Source organism: Nipponia nippon, unplaced genomic scaffold (genome assembly GCF_047370975.1).
Source record: "Nipponia nippon isolate SJK-2023a ecotype South Korea unplaced genomic scaffold, ASM4737097v1 scaffold_12, whole genome shotgun sequence".
Taxonomy (NCBI): domain Eukaryota; kingdom Metazoa; phylum Chordata; class Aves; order Pelecaniformes; family Threskiornithidae; genus Nipponia; species Nipponia nippon.
In genome coordinates this window covers 4,590,046-4,610,663 of record NW_028262313.1, presented here as the reverse complement: position 1 = coordinate 4,610,663, position 20,618 = coordinate 4,590,046, and the positions used below count along the sequence as shown (strand labels likewise).

Genomic DNA, 20,618 nt, shown 5'->3' with positions numbered 1-20,618 from the left:
CGGCCTGCACTGTACGGAAGCGCCATCCTAGGGATGCTGCTGAGGGAAGGGCGTTCTGCCAGCTTTAGGACTATACCGCTGTGAGCAGCATTACGTGTTTTTAACAGGTCCTGCCAGAAAAGTCACGCTTTAGCCAATCCTGGACACACAAGACTGCGGCTGCTTCCAGTAGAAGCACAAGCTGAAAATTGCACAAGAGAGCAGAAGCAGGACACTATTGCTAGTGGACGTGGGAGCAGTGATTTGCTCAGGGGAGCAGTAACTGTGTTCTACATTTAAAATGTAGGAGAAGCATCTATTAGCTTTTGAAAGAAAGATGATTAACTCAACCCATCTGTAGCAGACAGGGGACCACTGCCTCAGAACAGCCTCAGCTGGCAGCCAGGTGAAGAGTACCCAGTTAGTAACGCAGGCACACTGCTCCCGTTAGTAAAGGTACTCGCTGTAGCCCATGGGTGGAGCGCAGAAGGGTGGCTGAGGCTGCTGTGCCAAGCAGCAGCTCTGGTGCCCGCTGAGTGAGATTGCCTGGCAGTCAGTCTCCTATAACCACAACGCTTCTTCAAAAAGTTTTAAATTAACTCAATAACTCAGAAGAAAACCAAAGAAACTGAGCTTGGTGTGTTTCTTTAACAAAAGGGGAGAAGGGGGGAGAAGTTCTTACCTCCCAAATACATACAGCTCCTGCTCTCCCCCGAGGCACCTTGCATCGATCGCAGCCTTTCATGGAAAAACGAGGCAAGAAACTTCTTTACATTTGAGGGAACACTGTTGCTGTAGCCAAAAGAGGATGCAGGATATAAAAAAAGGCAATACAAATCGTATTGTTGCCCGGTAACTCTGAAAAGGTCCTTCTGCCCTGCGATGCACCTCTCGTTCCAGTCAGTTATTTGATTATTTCCAGCACCACGTTGCTCAGTGAGATGCAAGTTCCATTAGAATTGGTCAATGTATTTCAAAAGAGAGACTTCTAACATGTACTCTAGTGCCCGCCTTCCCATTCAGATAGGAAGTCTAACTTGCCTTCTGGTTTTAATCAAGGGCTTTCACCATGCTTCAGAAGGGAGCTCTGTCAGCGATCACCCAAAGGGGCTTGAAAAATTAGTGCGAAACTACGGCCCCCGCCTCCCCCCAACCCCCTCAGGCAGCGAGCGCGTTTCGGATCCAGCGAGACACTCTCTTACCGCCGTTATCGTCAGGCTGCCGCACCAGCCCCGACAGGGTTTGGACACTTCTCCCTGTTTGTTTACTGCTGGGAGGGCTGTTCCTGCCCTGTAGGAGAAGCGCCGTTTTCTTTTCTTCCCGATACAGGCTACGTGCTATAAAATGAGGCCCTGAGGAAGGGGGCTGGTTTATTTGAGGAAAACCCTATTCTTACCCTGAACTTGGCTTTCACAGGGAGTTGTTTTAATGCCCTGTTCCAAATAACAGAGCAAGCATTACACGGGGCATTTTTAACGAAAGAAAAGTCTAATCCAAGACATTTCCCAGGAATTACCCCCACTTATGGAGGCCGCATACACTCACATCTATGGATAAAACCTCTTCCCACACAGAATACTGACATACCCTTCACGTCAGTAAGGAAGCTGAAAAGGCACCGCCTTTTGTTGATACGTTCCAACTGACGTTCATTGTTTTTACGAGTGGGTGCATTACCTGAAATGATGAGAGATCTGTATGGGTTTTGGTTTTACATACCGCGACCTTATTTAACACATATCAAACCAAAGCGTTGCTATACAACTTACAACAGCAAGCCATACTTGTTCCCTTCCACCCCGACTTTCCAGACAGGAACCTACGCGATACGAGGACTAGCACTTCTTGATCATGCAACTGCCATACTCGGTCACGGACAAAGTTATGAACAAAAAATTGCCACAGTCCTCTGTATTTAAAGCAGAAGAAAAAGCATCAGGAACTGTTTGGTTTTTTTCCCATTCAGAAACTCAGTTGTTTACCAGCACTATGCATCTAGGACAAAGAAAACTTCTGGGTGCTTTGCTGTACCTTGCCTCTTACACTAAGTGGCAGAGAAAAGTGGCCAGAGCGGGCATCGCTCCCCTGAAACACGCTAAAAGCTTCTCCAAATCTTCAGGGACGCAGGGTGACAAAACCGCTTTGAGAAGACAGCGGCGGCCGCAGCAGGAGGAAATGCACTTCTGACAGAAAAAACCCCAAAGTTTGTTTAAAAATAAAACGCAGACACGGAGCTACATGAACACGTATTTACTGCAAGTAGCTCTATGGAAAGCCAAGTCAGATAAATATAAACACTATACAGAGCTTCAAGCCAGTCTCCCAAAACCGCAAACGCGATGTGTTTTACAAAGAAAACAACATAACAATATTTACAATGGAAGACAAAGCCAGATCAATCAGCTCAACTTTAAAACAGATCTGTGAAGCAGAAATAGCAAATATAATGAACAGTTTCAACCATATATGTTTTAGTTTGTACAGACAATAACTGTCCAATATCAAATTAAATTTACAGGACAAACATTGTTCTATCATTGGTATTTTTGTACTATACAGCAGCATAAACGGGTAGCTGGAAGGTAGTATATATAGTGATATGTTTTACATCATCTGAAAATGTTCTTCCAGCACAATACTGAATAAATTAGTTGCTGTAAACTAAGAGATTCAAAAAGATTGCATATTTATTATGCCGTACCTATTAGTATTTGTACCACTACGCTTGAGGTTACCCATTTACTTACTTATTCAGCATTTATTAAATCAGTGCTGTATATTGTACAATGGCAGCCTCAGGGATCTAATATGAAATAAGTATGTAACAAATTTCTTCAAAACAACCTTTTTCCTTTCACATTAAATGTTTAGAACTATCTTCACCCAAATTTTGATTTCTTAGAAAAGATGTAAAGCTTTATAAAAAGCTGTCTATATATTGCATTATTAATTTACGAGACCAAACAAAAGCTATATGGCGAGACAGTATCATGGTCTGTAAGAGTGGTCGTATTTTTAATTAGTGTATGTTTAGCAGCAACAAGTAACTGTACCAACTTAAACTTCTCTTCCAGAATCAAAAACAGATCTGTGCTTTTAGACCCTGTAGCAACAGTTTTCCCTGTCGCTAGACACTGCGTAAACTGATTGGTACCATGTTTCCAAAAAAAAAAAAAAGTCTTCATATTTTAGTGACGTGTACGCTTTAATACTACTCAAAAATAGATTTGGGTACACATCACCGAACAATCGAAGCTGACAGTGTCCGATTTGTTATACAAACTGTACGAGCAATTTAGAGGTTGTATGTTAGAGGCGAGGCAGCCTGACAACTCAGGTGTACAATATACGATGTAGAGGATTACCAGCTGTGTGGTGCAGTACAGCACGAGGATTTGTGTACCACTTCCAAACCCTTTAGTAATTGTCAGTGCCTTTTATTATACATTGCATGTACCGACGACTAGTGTCATGCTCTTGAAGTTCATAGCAGTGTTAAAAACCTAAATTCATTTCAACCAAAAAAAAAAAAAAATTCAGTACAAGAGTGAAGCGCTTAAATTGCGGGAAAATCAGGGCTTATTTTAAAAACGTCAAATAGTCATTGTTCGCATTTCTCTAAGTGGGATAAAGACAATTGATGAGCCGACATTTTACTTTTTTCCCCATTATGCCAGGAAGAAAGAACAGAAATAGTCCCAAATTAAACGTGGGGCTTTGGTTGAAAGTAAGATCAATTAGGGTGGTTTCCCTTTAAAAAGCTACAGCTGACAAATATAATGCAGAAGTCACAGACGCTGGATACGACTCTGCAGTTCTCCATTTGAATGCATGAACAAAAACCTCATTTTACACAATTCGTATTTATAAACAAGTATCTTGAGGGTAAGAACAAAAACAATCTACAAGACAACCAGCCCATTAATCCTACTTTGTACATACCAAAATTCTGAGCAAAAAAAATTCCGTTTAAGCTCCGACAGACATTTGATTTAAAATATTCTAGCCTATGATCAAGAAATACCTCTTGTACCATAAAAGCAAAACCTTAAAAGAAAAAAAAAAACAAAAAAACAAACAGGCAGAAGAGGTGTCTCCTTCTCAGACCAGTTCAGTCCCGCGGGTTCACCCCTCAAGCTGACGCGCGCCTCTCCCTCCCTCCCTCCTTCTGCCCAGCCACCTGCAAAAATCCTGAACTGCCAAAAATATTTCTAAACAATACATGTTTTAAGCTAACCACTTGTTAATGTACCAGAGAAGCAAAACCCATGTTAAACAGACAATCAGAAACCAGCTTTGACTTCTCAGAATATAAATTAAAAAAAAAAAAAAAAAAAAATCCGTGGAAGAGGCAGGAGGAAGAGGGGGGATACAGGGATCTCCTATTCGCATTCACGCTGCCTCCCAAATAGGTATGACATGAAAGACCAAATTCCATCACCAAAGCACAGCTATGAAAAAAATCTCAATTCAAATTAATTCAACTGTAGAGAGCTGATGTCTATGAAAAAATTAATTAAAAGGATGTGTGTCTATGTCCGTGCTGGTGGAAATGAAAGTAGCCGGCTGGAGCTGAGCTTTGCTTCCAAAAGCACCACACAGTTTCTGGAGTTAGGAGCAGAAAAGTCTTCTCTTCCCACAATGGTTTCCATGGCAATGCAGTCAGTCTAGAAAGGAGGGGGGAAAAAAGTCAGTGACATTTTAAATGCAAGTTACATTGGCAAAAAACGTTTTCTAGTGAGGAGAGTACGGGAGCTTATCCACCGCAGAAGCGGCAGGGGCTGAATGCAGAACACGGGTCCCTCGGGGAGGGAGGGGCACTGCCAGGCGACTCCGCGCTCAGAAATCCCGAGCCGTCGGGAAGAGCTGCGAAGCCTGAAGCAGGCACGGAAGAGCCGCTGCAACCACCGAGCTGACGCGCGTACGCTGGACAGGAGCTGGGACCGCAGCCAGCGTCGCGCTGCTAGCCCACGCACCGTGGGACGGATCAAAGCTTACAGCTACCCATCGCCTATTTCCCCATCGATATTTCATCTAACGAGATCTCGAGCCTCTCAACGCGTCGGGCGATGGGCACAGCAGAGGCTCTTGCTAAGCACGCAGCGCAGGATGAATGGAGAGCAGTTCTGTTCACCCAGCTGTAATTAAGGTTGTGGCGAACACTCCCATTCACAGCAGCTACAGAACTGCAATATAAACACTCCCTGCAACTCCAGCTCCAAACCAGGAGTGGCAAGTCATCCCAGCTGCCTGCCCTGCCCGCAACTTTTCAGGAAAAAGCTTAATTTAGTTACGATAAGGAACACCTCAGAATAAGGTTTTCCCTTTACTAAAAGGCAACACACGGTACACAAGCACACAGCTATGGCAGACAGCAACCTTTCCTGCCGGCAGCAAAAACCAGTGGCTTCGAAGTGACTGGGAAAGGCAAAATACAAAGTGCCCGGTAAAATGAGGCAGGGGGAAAATATAATCTTGTATTACAGGAAGATACAGTTGGGTGACAGGGCAGAACTGGAAATAGGAGAGAGGAGGACCTCAAAGCAGAACAGCAGCTCTGCAATCAACCACGCGCGTGCCAAGGTGAGAGCGACACAAAAGGTTCCCGACACGGAAAAATCTGACGAAGGGGATGCAGACACTTTCTGCAGCGGTGTGAAGGCAAATTGAGGAATGTACAAAAAGTCACTTTTCCGCTCGCTACACAACCCCTTTCCACTCCCAACAGAGCCAGTGTGAGCACTCATTTTCAGCCTGGAGGGGCACTATCAGCCAAATCCCTGGGTTACACCACGCGTCCTGACACTGTCCTCTCCCAGCGTTTCTGTCCTCTCGCCCACGTCTGAGGGCGCTGTCCTCTGCCAGGCGGGTGGCTTCGGTCACCTTCTCGTCAAGGTCTGAGGCACACGTCTGCGGGACCTGCAGCCCAGCATTACAGGGAAAAAGGAAACCGCAGGTTGCTCTCATTGAGAAGCAACAGCTAGCCTAAGAGATGCAGCCTTCAGAAAACATCGAATACAGAAACGTAGTCTACTTTTCCCCTCGAAGCCACACAGTAGAAGCTCTCTCACTGCTCTGGGAGAGCTCGCTGCCGTCGAGAACTGCGACGTGGGGAATACTTCATTGCAAAGCACGGCGATGGCAGCATGGCCCGCTGGAACGAAAGAAGGGGTTTCGGAGCTTAACGCTGCCCGTGCTCTTCTGCGGGGTCACAAGGCAATCAGTTAAATCTCCGTGCTAAAGAAAGCATCGTGCTTCACTGCCTCTGCCACAGGAATGGGCCGAAGAAAACGTGGCCAGCTAAAGAACAAGCAAGCATTACATATAATAATGCAAACCTGTATGTTTACTTACATAACCAATCCTAAAGTACGCGCACACAAACTCCACCCGAAGCGGAAGAAGTTCTGATTTCCGTCCAGCTCAAAAAACTGTCCCTTCAAACGAAAAAGAAAGAAAAGAAGAAAAAAAAAAAAAAAAAAGAAAAAAGCCCACAGCGCAGATGAGCTGCACTGAGCAAAGGCTGCCCACTGCTCGAGAGACAGAGAAGCAACGACCTCGGCAGGGCTGGAAGCGGTGCAGAAGTACGCAGGGGTCCTCCGGCTTCAGAGAAACCTCCCTTTTATCCCTGTACGACCCACGCCAAGGTCTGGGTTGCCGAGTTTCATTTTTCAAATCCGTAGTGATTTGAAAAATACAGTAACTTGGCTCTCCACAACTCAAGGAAGAGAGCGCCCAAAATACACCCACAACTCAAGAATCTCCATTTGTATTATTTCACAGACATAAGATCACTACAAAAAGCTATTGCTTGTTACACAGAGCGTGATGTGGTTAGCGATGGCTTTGTTTTCACAAAAGCCAAGTGAAGCTATTATTTTTGAAACAGTTTTCCTCTTTAGAAAAATATCGTTTTGTTGTAGGGCCGACGGATGAAAATACGCACCACAACTTGCAATGAATCACACCTCAACGACGCATGCAAGTCAAACATTAAAACAGTTAAAGCTTCTGTATTAAACTTATACTCAGCAAAAATTAACATGTACCAGCATCCCCCCACCCTTTCCTTGCTGTGGACCTATGAGCTTACATAAAAGGAACTTCAAAAACTGCCTCTGCTTTTGTCAGGACATTTTTCCTCCACGCCTAACACACAAGGCACACCTGAAAGCTGTTTGACAAGTTATTCTAATCTCTCCAAGCACATCCCCAAAACATTTTGAAGAGCAAAGCCCCAGTTGCTTGACTCAATCCCATGTGGCAGAACTCAGAATTTACACCCAGAACTTGTTGAAAACTTTCATAAACTTATACCAAATTACATTTAAGGTACTTGGAGGGGAAGAGCTTAAGAACAAAAAGAACCTGCTTAACTCCCAAGTTTGCTTCTTTGAACAAGCCTGGCATAACTCGGAAGGCAGCGTGACAGCCAATTCTAAAGTGAGCTCACCACGTAACTCGAATTGAGCCCGGACTAACACAGATTAATTTATAAGAAAGTATCCTCAACTAAGCTTCACTACAGCTTAGAAACTCCCTGGATGTCCTGGCTTGAATACAGTTTTACACCAGCGTAAAGGCAAGCTTGGGACCTCCCCGCAGCGTCCCCCCTTCCCGAAACTCTGGGCTTATTAAACAAGATCTCATTAATTTGTCCCCCTTCCTCCCCGTGATTATAAGCTATATACTTCAGCATGGTCCCTCTTCATTTGTAAGCTAAAACAGAATTGCGGGAACTGTAAATAAACATAAGGGAGTTTCACATAAACATTACCTACAAGCGGATAACAGTCTCCTAAAGCCTTGAGTCTTTCAGACACGGAGTTATTGGTTGTCACCACTTCTCTAATCCCCCTGTTAAAGCTGAAAATTTCAGTACTGCCGTTGGAGCAGTACAGCTGGCTGATGCCCTGAGTCATCAGCTCTTTTTTGGGACAAACGCATGAAGCATTTATACATAGATACAGATATAAATTGATATATATATGTATGTGAACACATATATCAGTATCAGATAGAAAAGGCAAAAAAACTCATGAAACTTGATCGCATTTAATCTGAAACATAAGAGGAGACTGAGGTCTTGCAAGATCCCTCCCACGGAGCGCCTGCAGGCCCACAGGTCACCCACCACCAACCTCCAGGCATCAAAGCAACCCCACGTCACGACCAGCGGAGCCTGCACCCAGGGGCGAGCGGGGTCTCCCGCAGAGCCAGGGACAGTTTCTGCAGTCGCAGTCACAAGCCCTGGTACTGATTTCTGAACGGCGAAGCTGTAGGAGCTCCAGCGGATGCAGCTTCCCCCACCACGTCCCCCCAGGAAGATCTGCGCTGAATCACCCACCGAGCCGTGTCTCGCATTTTAGTGCTACAGCTGCCTGCAGGGAGTGAGCAGGAACCTGGTTTTGTTTATCCAGAGGCACCTGAACCCACCTGTGTGACAGCACCGCACGTGCACACGCGCCACAAGAAAAGTTATTAGTCAAAGAGGTGTAAAATGGGTTTAACGTAAGCGAGAGCAAGGCCGACGTCTGTTGTGCTGCTGAGAGCCAGAGCTAATTTGTGGATTTCCACCTCCGTGGTTCCTCGCCAGAAGGATCCTTAGGAAGCAACGTGGATTTACGTAGTGAGCTTACAAGAGGGCTCACGCGTTAAGCTCCTTGGTGGCTCTTCTCTCCCACGCCTGATCTTCTTCCATCTTCCGACCAGCCGGTAGGTGAAGGGAAACTAATGGAGGACCTGAAGTGCTCAAAGAAAACAACACAGCTTTGTGAAGCTGGATGATCTTATTTCAGTCTTCGTAACGTAAGATTCATCAGCCAACAATTTTCTACGTTAATAGTACAAACACGAGAACTGCTGATCAACAATAAAAACCAGATTAGCATTTCGTTTCAGATACCATACAAACGTACTTGACTCAAGACTGACTGAACAGCAAAGGAAGCTGTCAGAGAAATGGATGAAACAACTCTTCTCAAAGGAAAACAAATTCTGAGGGGCGAACTAGCTGGGAGGAGAGGAACAATGCCCACAGAGCAGCCCATCGGTCCCCGGGAGCTCCCAAAACAGAAATGCCACCCGATACAACTCAGTGGCCAGAGCAGCCATGACAAGTTTGACGATAACTTTCCCTGGCAGTGCAAACACGGGGCCGTTCCGGGGCTGTCACGTGCTCTTCCAAGAAAATCTGCTCAGTCTACCAAAAAAAAAAAAAAAAAAAATCTGGTAACTGATCATTACAACAAAACAAGCAGCAAAAACCCAAACTCAAAAAAACCCCTCTGCACTTTTGAAGCAGCCTAGAAATACACTGTTCCAAGTAGTTTTCATAGCACCCTGCACTGGGCTTTTCTGTTTATTCAGACTTCAGCTCCGTTAACAGATTCTACACAAAAGCTTCAGCCTGTATCCAAAATTGAGCTCTACTGCTTCAGAATATTGAGAACAATACAAATTCAGCTTCCTATGAACACTTAATATGGAAAACAAGTCCAGAAAGCATCCGGACGTTTTCACAGATCACCTCTCAAAATATATAAGCAAAGTTCAGAAAATTAAAACAACGTTCTCGTCATTACACAATTCTGTTTGAATTCATCGGTTTAAGATGGGACCAGATTATAAAACTGCACACAGCTGTCCCAGGCTTTCTGAGGAACAAACAAGGAAAAAGATCACAAGGGCAGAAGAGAAACTAAGAGGGCAAATATTTAAAATAGGATGGCAGTACGCCATTGCTCAAAAATGATCTGTTTAAAATTAAGGAACACACTGAGAAAGTGCTCTGCAAGTTTGCTATGCAAAAAAAAAAAAATTATAGTTTTATAAAAATCAGGGGCAGAGGATTAGATTAGTCTTAATTCATTAGACTGCAAACCCAGCGTGCTCCATTTGAAAATGTATCAGATGAGAATATATCCAATTTACACTTCAGTTCCTGCATCTGAATTAAGGTCGTACAAGTCAGGCCACTCTGAAACAAACCAAGAGGTTTTAAGAACATAGCAGACGTATCCTAATTCTCTCAAAGAAATCCATCCTAAATAATATCTGTTTTTACGGGAAAGGCTTTTACTGACATAATTCTGCAACTGATTCCTAAAAGGATAAAAGCTTTGCTTACAGAAGATATTAATTTAAGATAATTAAATGATTAAAATCTCCATGTCAAAGACTAAGACAGCTTAATGCTTTCTGGAGAACAGTACTGAAGTTCTCCATTTCCTGAACTTCAGGTTAGGGGGAAATCGGAATTAATCTGCCTTTTGCGGATCAAAAGCAGCAGAACAGCCCTAGCCTTTCCCGTGCACACGGCCACACAATATTCCTGTTGTTCAGGAAAGCACCAAATCCCCGCACGACCTCAGGACACAGCGTGCGCGTCCAAAAGCATTTTGTTCACGCCACCGGGGCAGGGCGGGAGGACTGCAGCGTATTGCATTTCAAGGCTCCCACATGGCACGCAGGTCGGGCGGAGGGAGGTAATTTGCCCAAATACATTCTTCTCAAGTTAGTGAGACACTTTTTTGCCCCAAATCTTACCAAATACATAGTTACTATCCTATGTCATTGTCCTATTTCTTCAGGTTCTTATTTTAATGGCACAGCTTCAGACCTTGCTAGAGGCAAGCAGTGTTATTTGAGAAAAGCAGAATTCCTTCTTAATTTGCACAGGCAGACACCAAGTCTATAAATACAAATCAGAAAACCTGACACATTTACTGTGACCGTTGCAGCCGCAGTCACTGTACCTGGGTAACCCAAACACGGCCCTGACACAGAAAGACACCCTTCTTCGGGACGCCTGTTAAACCACGCGCTTACCATTAAGCACATATTTCACGTACTTTCTCCATTCAACAACAAAATAATGATGCTTGAATTGAGCTAATGAATATATCTTGTACCTACAATTTTACTGACTTTCCACAAAAAAAAACAAACCAACACAAAATTTGTTTAAAAAAACCTGTTACATGACCCACTTTTCATTGGATAAACTATTTAAACGCAGCGACTGCTAACACATCCCAGTAAACGAGATTCCTCCTCAAGCTGTGTTTCTAAAGTTTAGAAGACCAAGCTACTCCTACAAATAATCTTTATCCACAATTGTTCATTCACAATGTGCTTCCGCTGTTCTTAGCGCTTGGCAATTTCACGAGCTAAAAAAACTCTCCCATGCTTTAAGATCATTTTAATTCACTTTGCAGAAATGCCTTATCTTTTGCAACAGTGCCTTCTTTTTCTGTTTTAATAAACAGCAGCGTCGTTTCTAGGAAGGCCTTACGCACACTCCCTCATTTCATCTCTTTTACTGATACTATTCCTAGAACTAGGAAACTTGTACGCAGTTTTGGCAGGGCCCTAACACCAACTCCAGTTGCATCAGACAGCGTGAGAAGTTGGGGGGGTTTGGGGAGGTTTGGTTTTTTGGTTGCTTGTTTTGTTGTTTGTTTGCCTTTTAAACCAAACTTCTATTACAATATAGAGAAAAAAAAAAAATTAACTTCACTTAACACATCGAAGTTCAAAATTTCAGATTTTCCTGTTGCGGAAGAATGAAAGAAGTTCTGCTTTTCCAAAAGCACTCTCATGGCAGGTGTGTCAGGTAGTAAAAAGACCTCCTAAACTGCAGAAAACATAGGTAAATTTTAGAAAAAAAAAAAAAAATCTTGTTTGTGTGGCTTCTGACAATACCACCTGCTGCAGTTCACTCCGCTCTCGTGACCAAGGTTAGGAGCCCTCAAGTGCCAATAGGGAGGAAAATATTTCCTGCCTGTGCCCTTGCCGCTAACTTTTAGGAAACGAATAGGAAAGAAAACAGCCACGTCGAATACCGGTGCTGAACAGCACAGGCAGCTCTGCTTCCCTCGCTCAAACAGGGCTCGGAATAACTGGAAGAGTGTCGGAGTAGTGCAGAAAAAGTCAGGAGAGGTGTGAAACAGCTGCCCGGTAGGAACGGCCAGGTAACAAGGACCCTTCAGCCTGCAGAGATGCATTAGGATGTATCAGGAAATTTAAAAAAAAAAACAAAAAACATTGATACCGCCGGTCCCTGCTGCGTGCAGTACCGGAGGGCACTGACAGCACGCCGGCTAAGCGCATGGCAGGAGGATACAGCATCTACACAATCCTGAGTGGGATGGAGAGAAAAGATAGGGTTCGTTATCTCTTCCAATACACAAACTAGGGGCTAAGCCAAAAAAAAAAAAAGCCCGTATGGAGCAGGGTCCCAAAGAGCAGCGAGAGGTCTGCAGGGAGCGTGTACTGACTCTGACCGCAGGCTGCTGTGGATGCGAGGAGTTTACACAGGATCAAAGAGAGACTGGAGAAGTACTTGGATTAAAGATCCATAAAGGATTATAAACCAGACAAACTACATCAGGCTCAGGAAATCCCCCAAGCTGAAGGGAAAAAAAAAAAAATTCAGAGGCTGGGTGTATGTTTGTGGGGAGGTATATATACGCCTGCCCTGCTCTTCCTCTGCTGGGTGGTGTCTGCTTGCAGGCAAAGGTCTTCAGTTTGAGTGAGCACAACTATTCTTATGAACATAACTAAGAGAAGGGACAGTGTCACTCATGACTAATGAAACAGCTCCCCACCCTTCAAATCACCTTTCCTGATATTTCCTTTTTACAGAAAGTTTTTCCCTTCTACAGAAAGTTTCACCTGTTCCGATTCATCCCTTTGCTCTTCCCAACCGCTTTAGCCATTGACATTCGAAGGCATTCAGCACTACCTTTTTCTTTCACCTCTACTGCCACAAGTGACTGTCAAAGGCAAAAAGTTACTACATGGCCACATACCCAAACAGTTACACCCTCCTCAGCCATACCTTTCACCCATGCACGCCTGCACAAAAAAAACAAGTATCTTTGCAATCAGCCACCATTTGCTACACACACAGCAGTGGCACGCATCAATTTCTTACATTTTCTAATTATCACATGAGTCTACATTAACGTCAGGGTACCCAAACCCCTGGCTTCTGCAGGGGAGGAAGAAGAAAGGTTCGGGTTGCATTGCATGTGTGAAGCAAGGTCTTCTCAAATCACAGTACATGCACAAGAGCCAAGGACAGGGCCTTCAGCTTCCAGGAGCAATCCAGGAGCTCACAAAGGACAGAGTTAAACTGTGTCTACACACAGACAAGTTTTAATCAACAGCACGCAACTCGTGTTTAGTGTTTACCTTGTGGAACATGTCAACATTAATATTTCAATCACTTAGACCCTCAACAGTGAATCAAGCCTCACTGCTGCCACCATTTCCAGACTCACCTGCAAGCACCACAGCGTCCATTCAACCTGACCTACCGACATAGAAATAAAATAACTTTCTCCTGTCAAAGCTACCATTTTGCACTCCAGCTTCCGCAGGCTACGCTCCAGCAGCTGAAAGCACCGCAGCAGGGATGAGCAGGTGCCATCCAGACCTCCCAGTTTAGAGTCGGACTCCAAATGCTCCGAGACACTGGTTACAAATCCTAAAGGTGAATTTATATCCCAAGCCACACTGCTGCCTCCTCCCCAAGGCCAGAAGGTTGCTTGAAACCCAGAGATGCCACCTAAAAAGCCCCTGCAAAACCAAGAAGGAACCAGCGGTAATGCCAAGGCAGCTCCATCACCCTCGCTGCTTCTGGAGCGAAGTCTCACAAAGAACAGAGGACGCAGGTCCACGCGACGTTAACTGCCTTGGGATGCTGCACGGGGCGATCCTGTGCTCTGGTACACGTTCCTGCACCCCTGCTTGCACCAAATCTACCAGTCACATGGCTGCGGGAAAACTAACTTACAGAAAGGAAAAAGGAAAAAAGGGGGGGGGGGGGGGGGAAACATCACATCCCACATCTAAAAGGGAGAAGTAAACATTGGGACATGCTCCTGACTCGGAGATACACGTTGGCCCACATTCCTCTTACCAAGATTAATATCCTGGCCAGTGTTCTGACATTTACCTCATCCTTTTCAAGTCATTTAAACCATTACAACCCCTGTATTTATAGCTCGCTACCTTCCATCGCTCCCTGCCGTGTGCATACCCTTCCAAGTGCCTCTACCAGCTTCCTCCCTTGCAACCGCTCTCAGGCAGCCTTTTATCTCTCTGCAAGGCTGCCTCTTATCTTCACTCTGCCCATGGTAGCAGCCTTGATCTTTATCTTACTCCCCACCCAGCACATTAAGTTTCATCCATCTCTTCAGTTTCATCTTTTAAATTGTAAGCTCCTTAGGAGAGGGACCAACACATTTACATTTGCGGCATGGTACAAGGGACCTCCGTGCTGCCTACCTGTTCAGGTTCGACGACGAGTAGAGATGACGTCTGGAGCTACAAGCTTTCATTAACAGACTCGCTGTTATAATATTGCCTGAATGACCTCAAGACCAAATCTGTTCATTTTTTCAACTCATTGCTAACTGATTCCCTGTTTCCCACAATCTGCAGTTTAAAACCCATCTTGTTCTAAAAACAAACAACCCACCCACCCCAAAAAACAACCACAGAGTCAAATGTAGATGGCAAATACCTCCCAAAGCGTCTCACATAACAAAAAGCAAATATTCTGCGAGTTTGAACTCAACAGTTGATGCTACCAATGAAAACACAAACAGCTTACAAATTTTTCTAACAAACTAACTTAAAATGCAAAAAAAAATCCATACAGCAAACAGTATCTTTTTGGCCCCCTAACCCACATCAGTTTCGACTTGAGAAACTTTATTGTTTTAGACTTAACAGAACTTAAAGCATGTTCTTGCATCTGTATTGATGGAAATTTTACCTCTGTCCAACTTGTGCTGAAGAACGCCCTCAGCCAACCCACCTGCCACCAGGCTCCGGTTACTCAAACCAGGAAAGCAAAGGTGCCCAGGCTCGAGGAGAAGCCTTTTTGTACCATTTGCTGGTTTGCCTTGGCCATTTTAGCTCAATTGTCAATAAGGTGCCACAGAAGTCACAGAAACGCCAAGGCCTGTCACTAGCTTAAGCAGGGTTTTCATACAAATAAGGTATCACATGGCTCACCTTAATAGTTTTTCTTGGCCTAGTGTGCAACAGGTTCTCATTTATCTAATGATGCATCTGCTTCACTGTCACTAAGGACTCTCCAAACTCCTGGTAGCCTAAGACATCCCTGAGAAAAGAAGCACTAGTTCCCAAAAAATAATTCAGGCTATCCAGCATCAAAAAAAGTTATACTACAATTTCAGCTCTTCAAGAGCCATAAACAATAAAGCAAGCCGGCTTGGCATGAGTACGGGAACAGAATCGCAGTATTCCCCGGGGAAGGAGGCGATCACTCATTAGTGCCTCAATAAGTTCAGAAGCAAATTTTACCAGGTTTCTTGCGCACCTTTTGGTATTATTTCCTGTGATTTTCAGAAAAAGAAAAAAAAACATTGTGATATCCGCAGTCATTCCACAAAGTCCTGTTCTACTAAAAGGGAAGCCTTTCTTCAAGTAGGTAGCGTATTTATGAGCCTTTCATGCCCTAGCAAAAAGGAAACACTGTTCTTACCTATTTTATGCCCCAAATAATAATTCAATTTGATACTCATGTAAGTTCATAATATACATATGCTATTCAGTGAACACAAGCACTATTCGCTTTTTGGTAGTAATTTGAAAGTTTTCGATTTTCTTGAGTCACATTAAATTGTATCGTCACCTTGGAATTATAGCCAAACCTTAACTGTATTAATTTCAGTATAAGTCATCTCTTTCAAAAACCCTTTCTTCTCAGAAGATTAAAAAAGATTAGACCTTACACTTAACTCGCAAATCGCTGGCACACAACACACATGTAGGCATGCACACGGGCAGTCTGAGTTGTTAGCATCCAACCATAAATTAACAGGAAAAAAAAAAAATGTTTTGAAATAAGCAACCTTTGCCCCTTCAGATACAGCTCATGACTTAACCAGGGCAGAAAATTCCTGCTAACAGTCTGCTACACTGCTGCTCTTGGGATAATGCTACACCTGAAGCAAAACCTGCACAAATCCAAACACTTATATGTTCAAGATCATTTAGATAAGATATTCAGCAACACCTCTGAAATGCCTTTGATGAGTCAGGCTAATTTACCTTTGTCTTCCCACTGCCCTCAAGTATGTGACAAATCCCTGTTGATCAAGGTTCTCGGCTCAATGGTAACCGTCCCTAAGCTGAGTGACCTTTACGGAGATGCAGGGCTTGATTAAAACTAGAACACACTTTTTCCTTTTCCCCTAGTCATCGCTTTAACTTGTAAGACAACAGCGCAACTTGATCATTGGATCGTTGTTAATAGGCAAAAGCTAAGCGTGAAAAAAGTCAAACAGCAGATTTGCAGGGTGGGCCATCGGACCAGCCAAGTCATTACATACCATTTAAGGATGAGTCATAAGATAACGCTACATTTTTAGGACAAAACAGCAGTAATAATACATCCCCAGGCTCCACAAAGCTTGACTCTCTCTCACCTGCCTTTCAGTTTTATCACTCCATTTCCCTTTGGGTTGAAAAATGCCACATTTGATCACAACAGTACGTCAAAATTGTAACGTTTGTTTCCTGCTTCGGATCAGAAAAACAAACTTGTTTGCGCAATCAACATACTGGACACCATTCAGCATGTTTTTGGGAGCCCCACAGATCCACAAACAGAGCACACAAACACACACCAAGGTACAACACAGCACTAAAAGCTCTTTTTAGTACCATCCAAAACCTCAAGGTATAAACCCTCCCCCCAGCAATCAATATGAAGAAAACTTATTAAAGATCCTTTCATAAAAAAAAGGGCATATGCAGAGAAAAAAACAAACCCAAACTCTACCTACTGCTAACATGCTGCTGGATACACAAAAAACCCTTAAGAAACACCCCGTGACAAACCACCCCAGTAATCCCGGGCTGGAATACAGCCGCTGGAAGGACCGAGTAAGTGCTGCACACCTTCTGCGACGCTGACCTGCCACCCCACGCCACGCGGGGAGCGAGGGGCCCTCAGACATCGGGGAGGAGGGGAAGACGGGAAGTTTTAGAGGGAGGACTAAAAGGGTAATAACGCATTTAAGATTTCACCGAAAGACTTCAAAACAATAAAAAGGCCGTGTGAATCAGGACCGGGTTACTCCCAGAACTCCCCGCGTCCTGCAGCGGTGCCATCACCTACAAGACGGTCGCAAGCAGGATGTTTTCGGCTTCCAAAAAGGACAGATAGGACCATCAGCTGTACCTATGGATTTAGCGTCTGGAAAGCTGATTTCCAAAAGTGTTTCAACGCTGACTACAAGTAAACGTTCTCCCTCAATGGCAGGGGAACATTCTTGTCTCAGATTTTCTCACCCAAGCACAAGTAAAACCCAACTGATTCTTGGTCAAATGTGTCATAATTAGCTCACTCCCACGCTGCACGGCAAAAATCTGTTCTGCCTTCAGCAGCTCATATACTACTTGAGAAAGTTACCCTGGGTATTTTTAAGCATAGCTGTAAGTCACTCAAGACTGTTAAAGTAGCATCTGTTACAGCAAGATTAAAATGGCTTGCTTTTTTTTTTTTTTTGTTTAAAAGAATTGTTATCCCGGCATTACTTCAAAGATGTAGGATACACAGCAGCGTTCGGATGTGCTTCAGTAGCGTTCTTCACGTTATTTTTAAAGGGGCCCATGCCTTAAGTATTCTGCTGATACAAAAGGGCCTCAGTTTGAAGCAAACTTTTAAAAACCACTAGTCTGAAACCCAAAAGGAGCAGTTATTTGCCTGGTATCCCGTAAACTGTAATTTACTATTTTAGTAATAGCTAAAACTTGCAGCTTCTGAATTTCTCAAAGTGTATATTGTTCATTATATTCTTCAAGCTTTTGCATTTGAAGTATGCGAGTTACCATAAAGGATCTGGACAATCTGGAACACCAGTTTTGCTTTACAGCTGTACTTGTTTTCTTTCCTCTCAGCCCCCCAAAGCGTGCAACACAACGCTCTCGCCCAGTCTAGCACAGGAGGAGATTAAACGGTGAGGAACATTTAAATTATAATCCTGCACTTTAGAGAACTTCTGAAATAATATCTTAGCATAGTGTTACAGTATCAGGTAGAGATAAGATTAAAGAGTGGGTGTAAAATAGGTGGGTTGATATTAAGCTGAACATTACATTTACCCTGAACAGTCTGTTTTGGTTTTGGAGTCCAGGGTATCTTTGCAGGTTTAATATTTCTAATTAAGTCTGAAGAAACTCGTATTATACAGGACCCATTATGCAGTTTATTACCGCCCCATTCTCATTATCCTCCTCAGTTTCTACAAGGTCCAATAACAAGGTATACATTAGCTAAGCCCTGTTTGAAGTAGCTTTAGTGTTCTGTACTCCTAGCACAAAATTTCATGACTCAGATTCATGCAATCAAAACTGCAAACCGCTTGCTTCAATATTGTGTAACAATTTCGTGATGAAACTGTTTTGCTAATGACCTCCTTAAACTTCAAGCATTAAAAATCGGAACCGTCTATTCTTTTTATCATCATCATTATCGACATAAAACCTGAGCTCAATTTTGCCTACACCTAAAATAAAACTTTAACGACAAGTCAGGCCTATTCACCATTTCAAGTGAGTGCCCTCCCCCTCCTCCATCCATATCATGAATGGAGAAGGAAAAAAAAAAAAAAGTTTGATTCACATCAGTGAACGCGAACCAGAAGTAGTTTGGGAACTACAATGAGGGGCAGCGATGCATTGGCAATCACTCTGCCACCCTCAGCAGTGAGGAGAATGCAGTTGAGTCACAGAACACAATATTCCATTTAAGCAAACAAAAACAAAACAAAAAAGCAAACAACCCAAAGCTGGGAAGTGTTTTCCTCCCAGTAAAACTGCAGTTTAGGGGAAGAGATAAAGTTCTCTACCTGATAGAATTTAATAAATACGGGCTAGCTCCCTTCTAGGAAGTAAAGGGTAAACACATCTGCTAAATATTTTCCTTAAGAATGGATTTAACCACAGAGCATTTTTCAGGCAAAGAGACTGAAAGAGCGGGACGTAGAAGGAAAGAAAAGACAGCACTCGGTTCTGCGAGAAGTCTCCAAAAGTATTAAAAATATCAGTTACCCAGAGGCACACTACACCTCTTCAGGATATAAGAGGTTTAAGAGTGAAGCTTTATTTTCACTATTCAAAATGGAATGTGAAAGTGTTTTTCTGGATTACAAAAAAACTTTTAAAATATTAAAATAAAAGCTTTATTGCAGTAGAGACTGATAAACTGTTTAAAGAACACAGACTTATTATGCTCGCTATAGCTCAGAGACTCGCTTTAGCATGCGAGTGAAAACTGGTATCTTTATAATCAAGAATTTTAAGTCATTACTAAGAAGCCAATAAACACCACCAATTTGCAACACTGTATTCAAGCCTGGCAAGCTCCTTTTAGCCTGGACTATTCCGAAACCTCTTCACCCCTCCGGGAGCCACCTACCAGTGGACAACATCCCTCCTCCTATACACCAGAAATATTTTATGCTGTCTTCATAGAAAACTCATAGGCCTTGCTTTGGAGCAGTGTCTTCTAATTTTGTTTTTCTTTTCAGGACTAGAAAGAAACCACCGACCTAAGCTCTTACTATTCTCATGCTTAATTTCCTGCCAATGCCCATGTTTTTATGCACAGAGTTTCTTTCACTTCATTTTAATGCATGTTTCATTTCCAGAAAAACTTCAATTCACAGCAAAAACCAGCAGCTGTCTCTTGCCCCTCCGCAACTTGTAAGGAACAAGGGAAAAACCCCAAGCACACGGCTGTAGACATTTTGCTGTAGCAGTAGTAAGCAAAATGTTTAACATAAATACAATTTCTAAACACATTATCTCTTGAAAAATATTTTTAAATGTAATATTCATAGTACAGCTGAAAGGAAATCATCTCTGCTGTTTTTTTTTTTTTTTTCCTCCATTTCCTAAGAAGTTTTACTTTATAACACAGATTTTAGTCATGTGAGGGGACTAAGATCAAGTAGGAATTCTGCTGTCTTGGGGGGTGCTTTTTTCAAAAAAAAAAAACCCAACACACACAAATCAGCTACAGCGATCAGCGTGCCTCTGACTTAGCAGACAAATCTCTGAAGTGCTGAAAGACTAACTTTGGAAAAAAAAGCACTTCTTGGACTGGCAATTTTCAACGTCTTCTAAATTTGATTCCAACCAACAAAACAAAGCAGAAGAAAAAAAACCACTGAGGCAAACCACACATTTCTGAGCAGCCCCAAGCAGTGCTGCCAGACTTCGAATGGCATGTGAGCTGAGTCAGGCTTTTACCTTCCACTATTAAAGGCTACACAATTTTAAGCTCCTGCCATACCTTCTGCCTTGAGACACTTAGTTTTAAAGTGAAACTAGAAAAAAAAAAAAAAATCAAACCAGTGTTTAAGATTGTAATTAAAAATATAAAAGCCACCAGGAGCCTGCCCCTTTAGTGCTTTCTGTTGACAGAGTAGTAGACAAATATCAATGTCCAACAGCAATTAAATATTTCCTCTTAGTACTCATCAATTATTGACTACACATACATTTGCAAAGAGAGGAAAACATCATTTCGAACACACACGGTTTTCTATCCGGGTAGGTGAATCACTGTAAGGAGTTCAGTGGGT

The 20,618-nt window shown here is 43.2% G+C and overlaps 1 protein-coding gene across 22 annotated transcripts in view; it reads right to left on the bottom strand.

The window, feature by feature from the left end:
- IRS4 (insulin receptor substrate 4) overlaps window positions 1–20,618 on the bottom strand; it is a 29,332-nt gene that overhangs the window by 3,779 nt on the left and 4,935 nt on the right. For 9 of the 22 annotated variants that reach the window (XM_087748455.1, XM_087748456.1, XM_087748450.1 and 6 more), the window contains exons 2-3: window positions 1,567–1,656; window positions 662–771 (exon numbers count right to left, since the gene is read on the bottom strand). In XM_087748455.1, the coding sequence (XP_087604581.1) occupies window positions 749–771; window positions 1,567–1,656 (113 nt within the window). In that variant the 3' untranslated portion in view covers window positions 662–748. Of the gene's footprint in view, window positions 1–661; window positions 772–1,566; window positions 1,657–2,214; window positions 4,647–6,333; window positions 6,417–8,415; window positions 8,730–8,897; window positions 9,182–20,618 lie in introns of those variants that run through there. The other 13 variants (XM_087748462.1, XM_087748463.1, XM_087748460.1 and 10 more) reach the window with 9 other exon arrangements.